The 17,830-nt window shown below is 48.6% G+C and overlaps 1 protein-coding gene and 1 long non-coding RNA gene across 2 annotated transcripts; one reads left to right on the top strand and one right to left on the bottom strand.

Moving 5' to 3' along the window:
• Positions 1-29: 29 nt before the first annotated feature.
• On the top strand, positions 30-17,243 carry LOC144178027 (uncharacterized). Its single transcript, XR_013323922.1, has 3 exons — positions 30-124; positions 8,498-8,600; positions 17,126-17,243. It is a non-coding gene; the product is annotated as an uncharacterized LOC144178027 (long non-coding RNA).
• Positions 2,508-5,654, bottom strand: LOC144178026 (uncharacterized). The gene has a single exon (XM_077705563.1). It carries the CDS (start codon positions 5,572-5,574, stop codon positions 2,758-2,760), a length of 2,817 nt encoding a protein of 938 aa, XP_077561689.1. The 5' UTR covers positions 5,575-5,654; the 3' UTR covers positions 2,508-2,757.
• Positions 17,244-17,830: the final 587 nt, after the last annotated feature.

The raw sequence follows: 17,830 nt of genomic DNA, 5'->3' as shown, positions 1-17,830 counted from the left end.
CCGAAGCCATTTGCCTGTTGTGTACGAGCTGTACGAGTTTCAAAGCGCAAGCCAGCATCGATTTCTTGTAGATAACGAAACCTGCTGCTTTCTCCTCTGCATCTTTTTGCGTCATAAACGAAAGGTAAGATATTTTTTAAGGGCTGGTGTCAAGAATGACGGGTAATTATATACCTGTCCCTGTACTGCAAACGCCGTGCGCTCTCCGTATGTTGGACATAACTGGCTAGGCACATTCTGAATGACAATGTAACTAAAGCACTCAAGGAATCATTTGTTATTCGCAAACATGGGCTAAATTTAAATACGTTGTTCTAGAGTCCCCAAATACACTTTCCTTGAGGCTGTCAGCGGTACGTTCACGTAGCCGCGTCGACGACCGCGTTCGCATTGAAGTCGGCGCTAGCTACGACGTGATGTGCGCGGTGGCTACGCTTCTACATTCACTCAAGGTTACCAGAAAGGTTGTAGCGCTTTTTAGAGTGTAAGCTCTTTAAGGGCGTGCGTTATAAATTGGTGTTGAGGTAAACTGTAGTCACGGGGTGACGAAACGTGGAAGAAGCCGTACGATGCGTTCATTCCTGCTAGTATGCTACGACTGTGTTCTCTACTGTGCGGCTCAATCCTGCGAACGCGGCGAAGTAATCGCATTTTCCGACATGTGCTTGAAGGGCGTAGTAATATATTTACCGTTCTTGCTGTAAACGCTTGTATACATACGAACCCGCTCATAGACGACGCCAAAGCGCGTCGGTGAGGACGCTTCCTTGACATTCAGCGAGGACGTACAGTGGCCATAGAACAACTTTTCGCGATGCAGCTTCGTATGCAGGGTTTTTAAATGCGCAATGGATGTTCGTTCTGCAGTACACAGTGACAGTAGTGTTGAAATGTTGCCCACTGGCTCTGCCGAAGTGGGGTAGCTGGTGTTAGACCATATTGAAATATAGGAGGAATTAGCATGACTAATCAGGCTTTGGTTGCACTAAGTTACCTCCCTTCACAAGTTGCCAGCCACATCTTGTCTATGTATCATGTACAGTGAAATCTCGTTGATACGTTTTTCAGGGGAACCGGGAAATAAAAAGCATTATGTGAAAATCGTATTATCCAAAGAGTTTGTTAAAAAAAAAGGAGAAAAATCTGCATTCTCCGTCAGCAACTCAATTTTATTGAGCAACAGTGGAGTAGCTGGTAAATTTGTGGTGCACTTTCTTTTCGAAGTCTGGGAGAAAATTCTCCGGAAATGTAAAAATAAAAAAAAAGCTGCTGGTATTTTTCACTTGCGCGGATGCTGTTCTGTATGACACTTCACGTTGTTCCTTGAATTGGTGAAGCCAGCCACCAGACGCTTTGGAGTCCTCAATGCCCAAGGAGAGCGCAGTGTTGTCAACTTTTTCGTGTAGTACTGACCTATCGGCGTTCATTCTGCTGCCCTAACTTCCTCCCACCATGTGAGCAGGATGTCAGGCCTCTCAAGCTTGGACGTTCCCTGTCTTCCCTATAGGCGGCGTAAAAATCGACGCCCCACGTGACCAACCTAAAGCGCTGTTTTCGACCATCAAGCCCACCAGACGGCGCAGGCAAAACGTTACTTTGGTATAGAATACAAAACATTCATTCCGTGACTCAAAGAGCCCACACAGTTCGCTTACAATGTGTTATTTAAAAATACTATTAACAAGTTCCGCATCAAACATCCGTTTAGCAAAAATGTACGCAACTTTTTACGAACAGCCGACTGGTGCACCACCTCGTTTCTGAATTCGCAACCACAAAGCCGCCAATTCAAATTGAAACCGCTGCAACGGCCGACCGTTTCAATGTGCGCGGAGCACCGGTTTCGTGACTGTTATTGCTGTTATGTGCTTTTGCGTCCATCAGTTGTTGAGAGGACTGGCAAAACACGGGAATTGAGTGCTTGTGGAATGACAAATGTGGGAAATTCCGCATCGGAAGGCAGCTGTCGAGGCCAGAATATTCGATTCTTCCAACAGAAGGTGAGTGTTATGCACTCCGCTAGAAAGACGGTGCAAAGGAAACCGTTGTCGCCGTCAATACTTCATTTGTGCCCTTCGTTCGAAATCTTAGCGCAAGTGAACGAGTTGTTATGGCAAAAAAAAAAAATGTTGTCACGAAAGCGACGTACAATTGCAGCGATCGAAATGAAATGATGTCCTGGCCTCTGTAAACTTGCGGATGTCAATAAACGATTTGTTCTCACTTGCTGCTCACTGTGGTCTGTGCCAGTCGAGGCCATCTGGTCACCTGGCGTAACATCACTTCACTAGCGCGGCGCAAGTAAACACGCGACCAGCGTGCCAGCCAGGAGCCAGCAGGAGCAGCCACGGCCGGACTCGACGCCCCTTTCGCGCGCGGGAGGAGGAGAGTCGAGTCCGGCCGTGGACCGTGGAGCAGCGAGCCGGCGGCCGCCGTGCGAGGGCAGCCATGTTATTAAGGAGCTCAAGCGGCCTGTGCAAAAAGCATCCGCCATGTTTACATGATGATGATGATGATTTAATGGTCATACCCTTTGCAACGGGTCGGCACTATGAGTGCTCTGGCCAACTAAAACAAACATACAAAAAAAAACAGTGAAAGACATACAAAACATGGAAAGACACAAGAGAGTACACTTCGGTGTTGACAGTTTTGCATGTCGCGGTTGAGCACTCCTGCACGAGTGTCACACCAGACGATGCCACTGCACAATGCCTGCAGGCCACGCACACCGTAACCGAGCGCTCGAATGCGCGGTTAGTCTGACGCCTTGACGCGGTTGTGCGCGACAGCCCACCATTGCGTTAGGCGCCGCTTTGTCACCCGGACACTCGATTCCCCTTCTGCGGTGCCGTCGCTGGCCTCTTCGCTATCGTCGCTCAGGCGGCTCAGGTGGACAAACCCAAGCGCCACTGGCAGGGTGGCGCCCTCTCTGGGGTGCGGCGGGAGTTGCGGGCATTGGAGTACGACGTGTTCGATAGTTTCTTCTTGGGCTCCACACACACGACATAGCGCAGTCTGTACCTCAGGGGCCGAGTCATACCGCCGGCGGTACACCTGCGTCCGTAGTGCCCCAGCCCGTGCCTCAAACAGCAGTTTGCTTCCAATGCTGTTGTCATAGTGCTTCTCGGCACCGATCGCGGTCTTGTGTTGCCGGTAGGTGCCGAGTGTCTCCTTGCCCTCCATTCCCGCACGCCAGACGCCCTCTTCTGAGTCTTGGACTCGGGAACGCACTTCCCGGGTGTACGCTGCTGCTGTGCCCGCTTCGATGGGCCGGCTAAAGATGTTGCATTTAGCCTCAATACGATATACCCGCTGCACCCATTTTGTGCGGACGCATGTAGCAGACAGGTACTCGAAGGCGCGCCGTGCCCACCGCTCACGGGCCATGAACAGCAAACGGCCACGGAAGCTTAGCTTGCTCGAGGCCTCCCGGGCCTCGAAGCTGGACCATCCAAGGTCTCCCTGTATGGCCTCGTTTGCCACGGCACCATGACACCCCACTGCGGTGCGACCAACCTCTCGCTGACGCCTCTCCAACCACTCGCGGGTTCGTGCCGACAAGCAGATCACCGCATTGGCGAAGGTTAGGCTAGGGACGTGGACCAGCTTCCACAGGTCCCGCACCATGACATACCGGTTGCAGCCCCATAGACAGCGACGCCGGAGAATGCACTGCGCCCTGAGTGCCGTCTGGCGGACTTTGGCCTCATGTAGTTCATACATGTTGGCCCCAGTACACAGCGTTACGCCCAGATATTTGTAGGACGTGGCGACAGTCAGTTGCTCTCCCTGCAATGTCAGGACCGGTTGTTTAGTCATGTCCCCGGCTAGTTGGACAACCATGGACTTCCGTTGATTGAAGCGGAGACCAAGTCTCTGGATTTCAACTGAGCAAATGTTCAACAGCCGTTGTACATCATGTTCGTCCTCTCCCATGAGGACAAGGTCGTCAGCATATGCGAGACCCGGCAGGCGGCGGGAATCATCGACTCCGCTGGTGCTGTACCTTAAGCCAAAGCCCAGGTTTGCCTGAAGGAGGGACTTTTCTAGGCCGGACACATACAGCAGATAGAGGAGAGGCGACAGTGGGCAGCCCTGTCGCAAGCCTTTCTGGACCGTGACTCTCTCCGATCGCACGTTCCCAAATACAGTCGTGACTGTATTGCCCACATATAACCTCCTTATAGTGTCCAAAAGAAGTGGCGCTAATCCCAGAGTGCCAAGGCGATCGAAGAGGGTTGCGTGCGGAACATGGTCGTAAGCTTTTTCCACATCCAGGAAACAGCAGATGAGTCTACGGCCCTCTTTCCTGGCAATATCTATACAGCTCGTGAGCACAAACAGATTATCTTCCAAACGCCTGCCTGGACGAAATCCGTTTTGTAGCTCCGTCAGGCACCCCGCAGTCTCCGCCCATCCGCTAATCCACGCTTTCAACACCTGCATGAACACTCGATACACAACACTGGTGACCGTGAGTGCCCTATAGTCGCAGATATGAGCCGCATTGCCGCCGTGCTTCAGAAGGAGCACGACCCTGCCATCTCGCCACTCCTCTGGTATATCTTCCCCGTGAAGAATGTTGGTGAACAGCTCCGCTAGCTGTTCTCTCGAGCCCGGTCCGAGCAGCTTGAGTATGCGAGCAGGTATTCCATCTGGTCCCGTGGCTGTACCCATGCCAATGCGGCCCAGTGCACGTTTTATGCCTGCCGGTGTGACTTCCCAGGTTGTTTCTGATTGGCTTGGAGGCGATGTTGGGGGCCTTGTCTCCTCTTGCCTGTCTTCCGGTACATGGATAGGTGGCCCATACAGGCTTGTCAAGTAGTCGGTGATGTGTCGTGGCGGATCTGCCACAGGCTGACTTGTGGTAGTGTCCACCAGTTCAGCCGGCCCTTCACTGCCTCTGTCCAGCGAGCTGACATACCGCCAGAATTTCTGGGCTGCCGACTTACCACCCGTTCGTATGTTCTTCATCAGTGCAAGGTTCGCATCAGCCATCTTTGCCTGGACTATTGCCTGCATCTCATGTTTGCGTTGTAGGTATGTGTCCCACGCCTCTGCCGCTGCCACACTGTCCTTATCTCTCACCGCCCTGCGGTGAACCCTGTTAGCATTGCGGCGCGCTTGCCACGCCGCGGCCACCTGCCTGTCCCACCACGGCTTCTTGCTTGCTCGCCCATGGCCTTTGTCCCTGACCATATGCTTGCGCATTATATGGCGCAAGGCTTCTATGTACTCCGCGTACGTGGTGGCTTCTTTCCGCCCTTGGTCTTTCTCGAACTCCTCGGCGACAACCTCCATCTTCCGCACTGGCAGATATGAGGGTTTTGTCTCTCTGGGTCTGGTCTTTTGACATTGCTTATGGCTGAAGTTCAGGCGCAAGCGATTGTGATCACTACCTAAGCTGAACTGTCCTTCTTCATCAATGTCAAGGCTCTGTAGGAGGCTAAGGAGGCGAGGCGATAACAGAGCATAGTCGATACACGTTGCACTGTTCTTGGCACACCATGTGTATTGGCCCTTGCACCTGGGATCCAGGTTAGCGATGCTGAGGTGAAGCCGTTCTGCCATCCGTACAAGAAGGTTGCCGTTCGCGTCGGTGTAGCCGTCCAGTTCAGAGAGGTGGCCGTTGAAGTCACCTAGAATTATCACCTCCCTGTCGCTTGCAAACAGCTGCAAACAAAGCCGTGTTTACAGCGCCATCAAGCGGGCGTACTGGGTAGTTCACGACGCCGCCACTACGCTTTTTCTGGCACTACAGGCAAAGCTAGACCTTTGCTTCTCTAAAATCCTCCCTGTTCTGTGAGGATGTCTTCCATTAGGCAGGGGTGAGACAGCTGCGCATATTGCGCCTTTTTGATACAATTCCATTTTCCTGCGCCATGCTGCTCCAAAAGCACGAAAATGGCGAAAATTGCGCCAGACTGCTCCAGAAGAGCCTCAACGGCACGGATTTTGATGCTCATGTCAGTTTCGGCGGGGACGAAAGCCTCCCGCATCCCGGTCACCGCTTTTATTGTCTGTCAATCGCAAACACAGAAATGGCACAAATAGAAAGACTGAAAGGAAGCAAGCGATAGCTTCTAAAACTCGATTCGCTTTCCGTCCTGGTTCGTTGAAACGGCCTTCTCGATTAGGCATCGCTGTGGCAACAAACATGGCCGCCGCCTGATCTGGCTGCTACCAACGCTCTCAGTGCGCATCGCCGATATTTTCCCTGGTTTATGTTACGCTATCAGCTGGGTTCCAGTCTATTCATTCTATCTGTTGTGGCTCTGAACAGTGACGTTAACGCGGGGATATGGTTTGAGATTGGTGCCAGATTACGGGAAGTTGCGCGGCTCGAAAAAAAGTTCATTGAAATGTGGGGCCTACGACTTCGGCGTGGTTTGTCCTTGAGTTGCGAAACGCGGCAAACGCGGTGCGTGCGTCTATAATCGGGTTCGTGAAGTGATTTTTTTGGCTCGTTGTGGTGTTATAAAATGCTGAGGTGTTGCTGTGCTTCGAAGCGCGATCGGGAGCCTCGGAGATGGAACAGTCGACACGAAAGTTGCGGGCTGTGCTGCGGCGCCGCGACCTGTTCAGGCAGCGCCCAATAGCTGCAGGACTACACGGTTGCCATAGAACATAACACTTGATGTATGCAAAGTGAAATTTAATGCCAAAATCTAGGTGGCTAAACAGTAACGCTACTCAAATGACCATAGGGTGAACCTGCGCCCCGGGGACTTAAACGGGTAGGCTGGTTAGCTCGAAGTTGCTCAACTGTTGCCGTGACTACAGTCGTTCGTACAATGCTGGGATTACAAAAAATAATAATTTTAGCATTAAAACGGCAAAAAAACGCCAAAATTACGGGGCCCTTAAATTTGATGAGAGTTTTAGCAGTCCGTCTGTCCCGTCGTGTACGTAGTTACCGTGCTGACCGGGACTCGACTGGGCACTTGGGCATTCGTAGCGGTAGGGGGATTAGTTCCGCGGGCCTGCCTTCGCCTTGTCCGCGCCTCCTCGCCCTTCCGCGCGTGCAGGCGCAAACTGTTCCCGGCAACCCGGTAACAAAGTAACCAACAGAACAGACGGACTGCTAAAACTTTCTCATGTTAACGGCAGTTTTGATGTCAGTGTTGCGTGCAGCCGCAACACAATATCACCAGTTAGGAAAAAGGTAGTGCAGTTAGTACTTTGTGACTCTTTCAGGTAAGGCTGTTTCAGTGTTCTGTGTATTCAAAACTGATTGAAATGTGCACTTGACCCTGCAAATTGCTGAAATAATGATTTTTTAAGCTCACAAGACGATGTATTAAATGTCCCTAACTGCTCCAAATCAAGATTCTTCTGCTCCAAAATCGAAATTTTGCTGCTCCGAAAACTTCTCCCAAATCTGTTTGGGCTGTCTCACCCCTGATTAGGTCATGTTTCGCACCTTGTGCTTGTTTCGCATCAGGGCTGGAAACTTGCACATTCTTTTGAAGTTCCTCTTGCTGACCGGCAATAGTGTTGAGCGTTGACACTGGCAAACCGAGCTTGTGTGCCAAAGCCACGCATTTCCTCTTCGGGTTTTCTTCCAATTTCTGTACAATTCCCACTTTTTCTTTTTATACTGAGTGCCTTCCGTTTCCTCGACATTGCCACAAGCCTGGCAGCACACCTCGCACAGCAACAAGGCAGCCTAAGGAGAACAAGACTAGTCAAATAGAACAAGAACAAAAATAGCCTCATAAGCAACACCACCGAACACAGGAACAGCGCAGAAAGAGAACAACGAACGGAGCGGGAAGCACAGAGCATGGCGAGAAGTTGGGGAGGAAAGTCGTCGACTGCCAAGAGCATTGGAACCTTCTTCTTCGATTATGATAAAAGTGAGAAACTCTGTGATTATGATATGTTTCACTAGATGGCACAGTGCCTCGCCTCATATATCATCCTCATTGAACAGAGCGCCCACGCCCGGCAGCAGTGTTCTTGTCGCAGAACCGGCGCTGCCATGCAGGTCATGTGTTGTTGACATGGGGTTTGAGCTAGTATACCGGAGCATAAATGTAAGGTTTCTAAAAATGGTCAAGGTTCAATTTCGTGGTCGTATTATCCAATTTCTGGCAAAAATGTGATCTTATAAAATGCACGAAAATGCATTATTTCTAAGGGATTTTGGCTTGGAATGAAAAGAAAAACGTATTATGCGGAATTGTATCAATGAAATCCCACTGTATAAGGCCTTCCTTCATAATAGTTAAGTTTGCATAATCCATCTAGAAGCGCTACTTCCCATCTTTTTCTCTGCCCAACACGACTGGAGACACCCACAGACTGGAAGATGGTTTGACTGTATCCTTACTGAGCATTTTTTTTTAACTTTTGGATGACGAGTCGTTCAGTAAGTGATACGCAATAGGGCCACCTGTACACTAGTGAAGCATCGTTGGTGTTGATATTATGGGTGACTGCAGAAGTTTGGGTTGGTGGATGGTTGACTAAGTCGAAGATGTCCTTGCAGGAATCCAGAAGACGAAGGAGATCGGCGGTATGATCCAGTGGGAGGTCTGAAGCAGCCACTGCCTTGATTGATGGTGCTTGATGGGACGCCTGCACTACAGGAGGTAAATCTGCAGGAATGCTAGCATTCATGCCAGAAAGGGCACAGCATTGCAAGCGAAATCCCCTTGGGAAGGACTTCACGTGTGAAACTGAAGTTGAAAAACTGAAAGGGAAGGCAGGTTTGGTTCTCTACCACAGTAATGATGATGTGTGGCAGAGTGACGTTTCACAGAAGCAGCGCATCTGTAATAGGGAAGACCATATAATAACTTGCAAAAGAAAAGCGAACACTGACGAAGAATAAAAATATATTGACGTTTCAGAACCACATACGGGTTCCTTGTTCACTACGTAAGACAAGCCATCGTCGTCAATTATATAGGCAGCACATGACGTAGAGAGCATGCGTAGACGGGAGGCAAAGTCCCATCCGTCCGGTTCATTGTGGCTGGCGTTGATGGGATAAAAAGTGACTCTAGCAGACGCCGAGATGATGTGTTTTCCTTAGCTAAAATTGCGGCGTTCTCCCAGTCAATCTTGTGGGAATGTTTGTGCGCGTGCTCCGCAATGGCATTCGTCGTGTGATTATGATTTCTTACATCACGTTGGTGCTCTTTCAGTCGTCGCGGAGCTCGCTGGTCGGTACATGGGCAATGCGCATGTCGTATTTTGAAAAGACGCGCGACAATGCTTCGCTTATTCCTGGGATGTAGGGGATTGCTGCATGTGCTCGTAATGTCCTGTTGTTGGCCATTCTTGGCTGTAGTATCTTATTCTTGGTTTGGCAAATAAGTCGCTTAGGGTAGCCATTGGCGATTAGTTCGCGGCGAATCGTTCCTAATTCACGTTTCAGTGCACTGTCATCTGAGCAGATGCGTACGGCGCGCTTTATCAAGGACGACACAACGGATGTCTTGTGGCCGAGAGGGTGGCAAGATTCAAAACTGGAGTAACGACCCGTGTGTGTGCGCTTCCTGTACACTGAGAAGGAGAGAGCGCCCGCATCGCGGCGAACAAGAACATCCAAAAAAGGGAGGCATATTGCCTTGCTCGAACTCCACGGTGAACTGTATATGCACATTCTGGGCGTTGAGGCTGTCCAGAAGACATGGGACATCTTGCTTGTTTAAAATACAAAAACAGTCGTCGACATAGCGGCAAAAAAACCTCGGTGCCGGTGTGAAGGTTGCCACTACCTTCCCCTCTAAAGCCTCCATAACTAGATTGGCCGTAGTAACTGATATTTATGCACCCATTGCCGTGCCATGGGTCTGCTGATAGGGGCTTCCCCCGTAAGAAAAATAGGTGTTGCTCAGACAAAACATAAGCAACTCACAGAACTCGGGGACGTGAAAGGGAGTCGGATCGGGAAGACTAATGTCCGCGTTTAGTGCTTCTTCGCACGTGGCTACTGCCAGATCCACTGGGACACTAGTGAAAAGAGACTTGACGTTGAATGAAACCATGACGTTGTCTTCAGTTAGAGTTACGTCCTTCAGCTTCGAAACAAAAGAGGACGAGTTTCCGGCGTGCGTGGGCGTCTTACCGGCTAGAGGGCTCAACACTTGGTGAAGGTAGCCTGATAGTCGGTAGAGCGGTGACCTCAATAAGTCGACGATAGGCCGAAGAGGAACGCCGGGATTGTGGATTTTAGGCAGAGCGTAGATTGCCGTGGCTGAACCGTTCATGCACAGTAACCTGTAGTAGAGGCCCTTGTGGTGCGGAGGGACTAGCTTGAAAAGCCTGGTTAGCAGTTCTTGAAGCTTGGACTGTAACCTGCTAGTTGGGTCACGGGCTAGAGGAGCGTATGTCTGCTGGTCTTCGAGAAGGGCCAACATCTTCGTGTGGTAGTCACTGCTATCTAGCAAGACCGTGGCATTGCCTTTGTCAGCAGGAAGGATTGCGATACTGCTGTTATTCCGCAGGCTCCTGATGGCTGCCTCTCCGCTACCGATAAATGCAGTCTTGCACAATGTCTTCGCAAACCAGAGAGCACACCAATAGCACGGGTGCGCGCTTCTTGCCGTACTTCAGAGGGAAGCTGGCCGACCACGCGTTCGACCGCACAAATCACCTTTCCTGGCTCCGGGGGTGCTTCCGTGTTAAAATTCAAACCAAGCGACAAAACCTTAGCCTCCTCTTCATTCGGTGTGTACGGAGATAGGTTGATGACCTCTTGGGTGCATTGTGGCACGTCCGGCCGGAGTGCTTGCAGTTTCCTCTCTTGCGACGTTCTATGACGGCCTTCTCCCATGCTAGCGGTGAAGTTTGCGTGCAGCTGCACATCTGGGAAGTCCTCAGGAATAAGATACTCAAGTTGCCGGCGTGCAAAGAAGGTTTGCTTCTCCAAAGCTCGTAGCTTCTGGCGGCACTCAAGGATACGTGCTTGTAGTAGCTTCCGCTCGGCTTGTCGAACAATCTGGTGAGAAATAACTGTGAGAAACAGGTGGGCTTGATCACAGGAGCATGTATGTTACAGCATTTTACAGCAAATGGACATAATCTGTGGAACGACAACGGTGCTTTTGAGCATTTTTGGCAGAAGGAAATTCAAAAGAGAGAAGTCCCGCAGAACAGTCAATGAGAGCGGTTCGAGAAAAAATCGACGCCAAGGATAATGTCATGGGGGCATTTTTCAAGGACGGTGAAGAGAACGACACTATCGTGGTCGGCAATCCATATTCAGGTGGTACGCATTCCGGCAATTGAAGGTGTGCTCTCATTGGCAACTCGAACAAATGTTTGCATGGGTGGCGTCAGAACTTTGCGGAGATGCCAGCGGAGGGTTAAGCTCATTACAGAGATGTGAGCATTTGTGTCAGTGAGAGCCTGGGCTGCAACACCATCAACAGTAACGTCTAGTAAATTGGGCTTAGACTCCTTGGTTAATAGAAGATCTGTCGTCCAGGTCACAGGTGCAGTATTACCTCCTTGAGCTGCATTGATTAGTCGTCTGATGAGGCGAAGGCTTAGCCTGGCAATGTCGAAAGCTGTAGCGGGCCACATGCCCACCGTGACAGCAGTGGAAGCATATTGGCTTGTTTTCAGGAGTACTCCACTCTTCGGAATTTTGTGTCTGAAAATGGCGTGGGGCCAGTTAAGACACGAGGAACAGTGAAAGCGTTTTTCGGGTGAGCTACAGAGCAAATGCGTGGAATGGTGTGGCGTGCGAGCTCTTGCTGTATATCGCATGGATTAGGGAGATGGAAGGTGATGTTCATTCACGGGTCAGGGCTAGTAGGGCAGCCGTAGCCGTAGCCTCTAGCTCACGGCGTACTATTTTAATTAAGTCGTCGAACAAATAAGGGCACATTCCAGTGGAGTGGTATACTCGTAATAGGATGTGGGAGCCGTGTTAGGCAGTCGAGTGAACTGTGGGGCAATACATTGAGCTTTCGCTTGTTTCTTTCTTTCTTTATTTGGTACCCACAGCGCCTTTTGGCATTACAGTGGGGGGGAATAACAAAAGGAAATGCATCAACTAGTTACGTTGATAACCAAAGAAACATTTTCCAGAGGCTGCGAGGCCCTTTTCAAGATGTTTAAACGGTCTGCACTCTGTAATGATGCCGTCTGTGGTGGTGCAGTCCTTATAAACAAGCAGGTTGAAAGCGCCATCAGCAATTCCTTTCTGCACATGGCCTACTTTGCCAGTTTCGGATGTGTCGGCATCTATCGTGTGACACAGAGCAACACCATCCTGAATATAGGCGACGGATGTCTCCATCGAGGTTTTGGCATGGGAAGAAAGTTCCTTCGCGGCTAGTTGGTGGCCAACAAGCTTTCCGAACAGCTCACGTAATGTCAATTTGCAGGTTTCCCAGCTTGTCAGGTCTGCTTCGTGTGTCTCAAACCAACAATAGTATGGCTGGGCCCTTGAGGTAAAATATTACGTTGGCCAGCACCAAGGTTGCGTCCCATCTGTTATGAGCGCTCGCACTCTCGTAGATGCTTATCCAGTCATCAATGTCAATGCCGCAGAAGGTGCTGCGGTCGCAGGGATGGGAGACGACCATAAGTGGCATAGTCGGCCAGAGGGCTCCATCGAGTGCCAAAATTTTGTGCCGACCTGGCGTCCACTGCGCAGCTCCGTGTTTGAGGTAGCAGATGTTGCAGTGTAAGAGGACCAGGATAGGGCACGCTGCGCAAGCCTCTTCATCTTCACAGCGCGCAAATGAGGTTACTGTGTGCGCAGTAATCCAGGCTGGTACTCTGCTTTTAGCATTGACGCTGAAAACCTTTTCTACTCCCTTCCGCATGAACAAGTTTTGGTCTCTGTGAAAGAGTGTATCACCGTCTACAACGGCGAGGTTAAGTTTATGCAAAGTTGCGGGATTTCCGTGGAATCCTTTTTGGAGCTTCTGCGTTTCTACTTAGCATCAACTATTGTAGGATGGTGTGACAGTGTCTATGTGTAGAGATCTGGAATCTGTAGACGTTCTAAAGTTCCTCACCTTGTTAGTGACATTTCTTGGCTCATGTTGACCGTGTATTGGAACGTGACTTGTAGGGTTTGGCAATTAAAACTTTCGGGTATGTTGACGATTACCTAGTACTTTGTGGAAACTATGACCCTACAAGAAAAATGGTGGACATTTTAAAAGCATTCAAACGTCACGCATTTAGGCTGACCTTTATGTCCAAGGCGCTAAACCAAAGAACAATCCAGTTTTTGGACCTGTTGTTAAAATTCGAGCAGAATCATGTATGTTGGCTCTATAGCCTGCTATTGAAGAAGCCTTTACTGAACTCTTCATCAGCACGTTCTAGGATTGCAAAATATGGGATTGTTGTCAACTGCCTCAGGTCAGCCATCTTGTTTTGTTTTCATTCTTGTTTTCACCAGGGGTGAGACAGCTGCGCATATTGCGCCTTTCTGATACAATTCCATTTTCCTGCGCCAAGCTGCTCCAAAAGCACGAAAATGGCGAAAATTGCGCCAAACTGCTCCAGAAGAGCCTCAACGGCACGGATTTTGATGCTCATGTCAGTTTCGGCGGGGACAAAAGCCTCCCGCATCCCGGTCACCGCTTTTATCGTCGGTCAATTACAAACACAGAAATGGCAGAAATAGAAAGACTGAAACGAAGCAAGCGATAGCTTCTAAAACTCGATTCGCTTTCCGTCCGGGTTCGCTGAAACGGCCTTCCCGATTAGGCATCGCTGTGGCAACAAACATGGCCGCCGCCTGATCTGGCTGCTACCAACGCGCTGAGTGCGTATCGCCGATATTTTCCCTGGTTTATTTTACGCTATCAGCTGAGTTCCAGTCTATTCATTCTATCTGTTGTGGCTCTGAACAGTGACGTTAACGCAAGGATATGGTTTGAGATTGGTGCCGGTTTACGGGAAGTTGGGCGGCTCGAAAAAAAAGTTCATTGAAATGTGGGGCCTCCGACTTCGGCGTGGTTTGTCCTTGAGTGCGAAACGCGGTGCGCGCGTCTATAATCGGGTTCGTGAAGTGAATTTTTTGGCTTGTTGTGCTGTTGTAAAGTGTTGAGGTGTTGCTGTGCTTCGAAGCGCGATTGCGAGCCTCGGGGATGGACGGTCGACACGAAAGTTGCGGGCTGTGCTGCGGCGCCGCGACCTGTTCAGGCAGCGCCCAATAGGTGCAGGACTACACGGTTGCCATAGAACGCGACTGTAACACTTGATGTATGCAAAGTGAAATTTAATGCCAAAATCTAGGTGGCTAAACATTAACGCTACTCAAATGACCATAGGGTAAACCTGCGCCCCGGGGACTGAAACGGGTAGGCTGGTTGGGCTATGCGACCGTTAGCTCGAAGCTGCTCAACTGTTGCCGTGACTACAGTCGTTCGTACAACACAGCCTGGGATTACAAAAACAATAATTTCAGCATTAAAACAGCAAAAAAAAATCGCCACAATTGCGGAGCCCTTAAATTTGATACGAGTTTTAGCAGTCCGTCTGTTCCGTCGTGTACGTAGTTACCGTGCTCCCCGGGACTCGTCTGGGCACTTGGGCATTCATAGCCGTAGGGGAATTAGTTGCCCGCGCCTCCTCGCCCTTCCGCGCGCGCAGGCGCAGACCGATCCGGTCAACCCGGTAACAAAGTAACCAACAGAACAGACGGACTGCAAAACTCTCTAATGTTAACGGCAGTTTTGTTGTCAGTGTTGCGTGCAGGCGCAACACAATATCACCAGTTAGGAAAAAGATAGTGCAGTTAGTACTTTGTGATACTCTTAAAAACTCTTTCAGGTAAGGCTGTTTGAGGGTTCTGTGTATTCAAAACTGATTGAAATGTGCACTTGACCCTGCAAATTGCTGAAATAATGATTTTTTTAAGCTCACAAGACGATGTATTAAATGTCCCTAACTGCTCCAAATCAAGATTCTTCTGCTCCAAAATCGGAATTTTGCTGCTCCGAAAACTGCTCCCAAATCTGTTTGGGCTGTCTCACCCCTGTTTCACCTATTTGAGTCTAGCTTTGGTGAACAGTTAGTTGGACCCAAAAATGCTGGCTACGGTGACGGAGTCATTGGGTCGGCCTGTCTTCAGTTGTTGGATTTGGTGAAGAAAACTTGTCTCCTGCTTGTGATGTTGTGAAGGAAAAGATAGTTGTAATCTCGTACCTGCACGATGTATCTCACCGCTTGAAAGAAATGGGGAGCAGATATAACATCAATGTGGTGTTTTCAGCCAAAATTAAGTTAAACTGCAGCTGTCCCGCCATCGAAAAGAATATTAGTAATAAGGGCCAAGCAAACAGGTGTGGTGTGAAACATGAGAAACAGGTTGTTCCTTATAGATTAAACGTGGTTTATTGCATTCCTTCTAAGTGTGGTCGCTTTGATGTTGGCCAGTTCACTGAGTGCCTTCTAGCCCTCTTCCCACCCATTGCAAAGATTGTGGTTGTACACTTTTCCTTCATGATACAACGCTACTGTTCTCGCACGATGAACAAAAGGCGAGGGAAGTATAGTGAAAGCACATAAAATTTGAAAAATGTCTGACTCGTGTGTTAGCGCTCGTCTTTAGCACTTTTAGATGCAGAATTGGCGTATCTTGAAGAGAGCAGTACTTGAGAGCGTTTGTCTGTACAGTTGCTTATAGTGGGTTCATGTGTCATGTTTTTATCTTTGTTTTATACCTTCGATGGCTTTATATTTGTCTCTTCAATAAAAATTTGGTTTTGGTTCAGTGGTTGTCCAGTGTTATCCTCCTTTTTGTCCCGTTATTTGTGCGCTGCGAAAATGAATCTACACCAACTAGCCCGGTTTTCTACGCTACTTCAGTCGGCAACCACTATCAATGATGTTACGTGGCGCGGAGAAATTACATGTTGTTTACAAACAAGTCCACAGCATTGGCTCAATGGTAAAGCGGTGCCAGAGTAGCGAACTGATCAACTTTGGTAACGTCATTTTTCGCTCGTGAGTCATTTAATTTGCATTCGTTCTCGTCGTCCAATGAGGATTACTGCACGGCAACACCTACATGGCACGTTCAAAGCATCAAACAGATGGGTATTTCAGATACATGGCTCCTAACTTATGGTAATATTAAGTCGAAGCAGCAAGTACAAGGCGTGCAAGGCAAGCAGCCTGACTTCCTCTGGCCATCGTTGTTGGTCTAAAGGAGCAACTAAGTATACTTGTGCATGAAGGATATGCTATCCAGGCATTGACGATTTACAAAGTGACACTGTTTATTCAAAGAGGTCGTTCTTTAGCGAGTGTTGTTATAAGGTCTTTCCCACTTCTCTTGTTTTTAATAAAGTGCTGTTTTGCCGCTTTGCGCTGAAATCAGTTTTCAACTCTTGAGGATTTGTGCCTAGTCAAGTAATGGCTCCAACTTGTGCCTGAGCAGCAGCTGCAGTTCCTAAAGCATTGTGCAGCTGAGCCCAAGGACTTTTTTCTTTTTTTTTATTAGTGCAGGCAAAAAGAAAAAAATCGAAAACACCCGTGTGTGGAGATTTCAGTGCGAGGTAAGATACCCAAATGTCAGGATTAACATGTATCGCACCTAGCACTGTGTCACGCTTCATAGCCCAAGAGTGGCCTCGGCAACTACAACCCCGTGAAATAGAATCTTTTTCAACTTTGTTTTTGCAGCAGTGGTGCGATGAGCGGGGCTCAGCCTATTGCCCCCTCATATAATTCCTGACTGATAAACCGACCCAGTTGTCCTGTATGGCCATTGCGTGACAGCTGTTCTTTCAGATACACTGTAAGCACCTGCTTAGCTATTGGGAAAGGTTGTTAACGAGATCAGAGATCAAAGCAGTCTAGCTCAGAACTTTAATCCTACTAGTGTAAGCCATTATTTGGCCTTGTACAAATTCTCAAAAAAGTCAAAAATACCGTTTGGTGTGAAGGGACTAAAGCAGGTTTTAGACACAAGACTGCATCAGCAAAGGATCTCTGGTGTCACGTAAAAAAAAAAATGTCAGAATAAGCAGTTAGAATAGTTCAAAAGCAGGCTAAACTAACTTTTGTGTACATATTAATGTAGCCATATATGGGACAAAATACACCATCAATTGTGAATTTAGATTCACTTGACGTTTGCGGTGTGGTTGTAAAAGGAAGCGTTTATTTGTTTCTTTTGGTGTTGCAGGTGCTGACTGAGAAATTGTGGAAAGTTTTGAGCCAAGATGTTCCTGGCCTAAACCGTGATGGGCACGTAAAATGTTGTATGTATATTTGAGGTTATTAATTAATAAAAAATTTTCGAGCTTTGGGACTTCGTTTCTGCTGTTTCATATGCCCATACATTGCAACATGTAATCTATATTCAAATCTGTAGCTTTATTAAAAAATTGTTTTCAGCAGACAGATTTACTATTCACTACGTCACTTTTTCAGATCAGTTCATTAGCATGTGTTGCGGGTTTTTTTTTTTTTTTTAGCAATTGATGCAGAACTAGCACACGTACTAGGTAAATATTTATAAGGCTTAATGTTATGTTTCAGTTTTTCAGTCAATTTGAGAACCTGTATTTGCTGTAAACTTAAGTGCTTTTGTGATCACATGCCTTGAAGCATGCTCCAGCGTAAGAATACTAAAGCCCCTTGTAGCTTGTTTTGGTCAGTGTGTGTGGACAAACGTAAGTCATCAGTGGAGGCTTCATAGTCCAACTCGCAAATAAATGTGGGTGCTAGCACCATTTGGGCTTGCAAGCAAAAAAGAAAAAGACCCGTGAACACACGATCGCGAAGAGGAGCCGGTGCAAAGGTAGTCCTGCGTGTCAGAGGCGAAGATCAGAGCAGGAGTATTTGACAATTCTAATTCTGCCTGGGCAAAACTTTAGTGCCAACTGCC

This window comes from Haemaphysalis longicornis, unplaced genomic scaffold, assembly GCF_048455015.1.
Source record: "Haemaphysalis longicornis isolate Haplotype H1 unplaced genomic scaffold, Haemaphysalis longicornis Haplotype H1 scaffold_380, whole genome shotgun sequence".
Lineage (NCBI taxonomy): Eukaryota > Metazoa > Arthropoda > Arachnida > Ixodida > Ixodidae > Haemaphysalis > Haemaphysalis longicornis.
The sequence above is the reverse complement of the archived record's forward strand: the minus strand, read 5'-3'. Positions and strand labels throughout refer to the sequence as shown.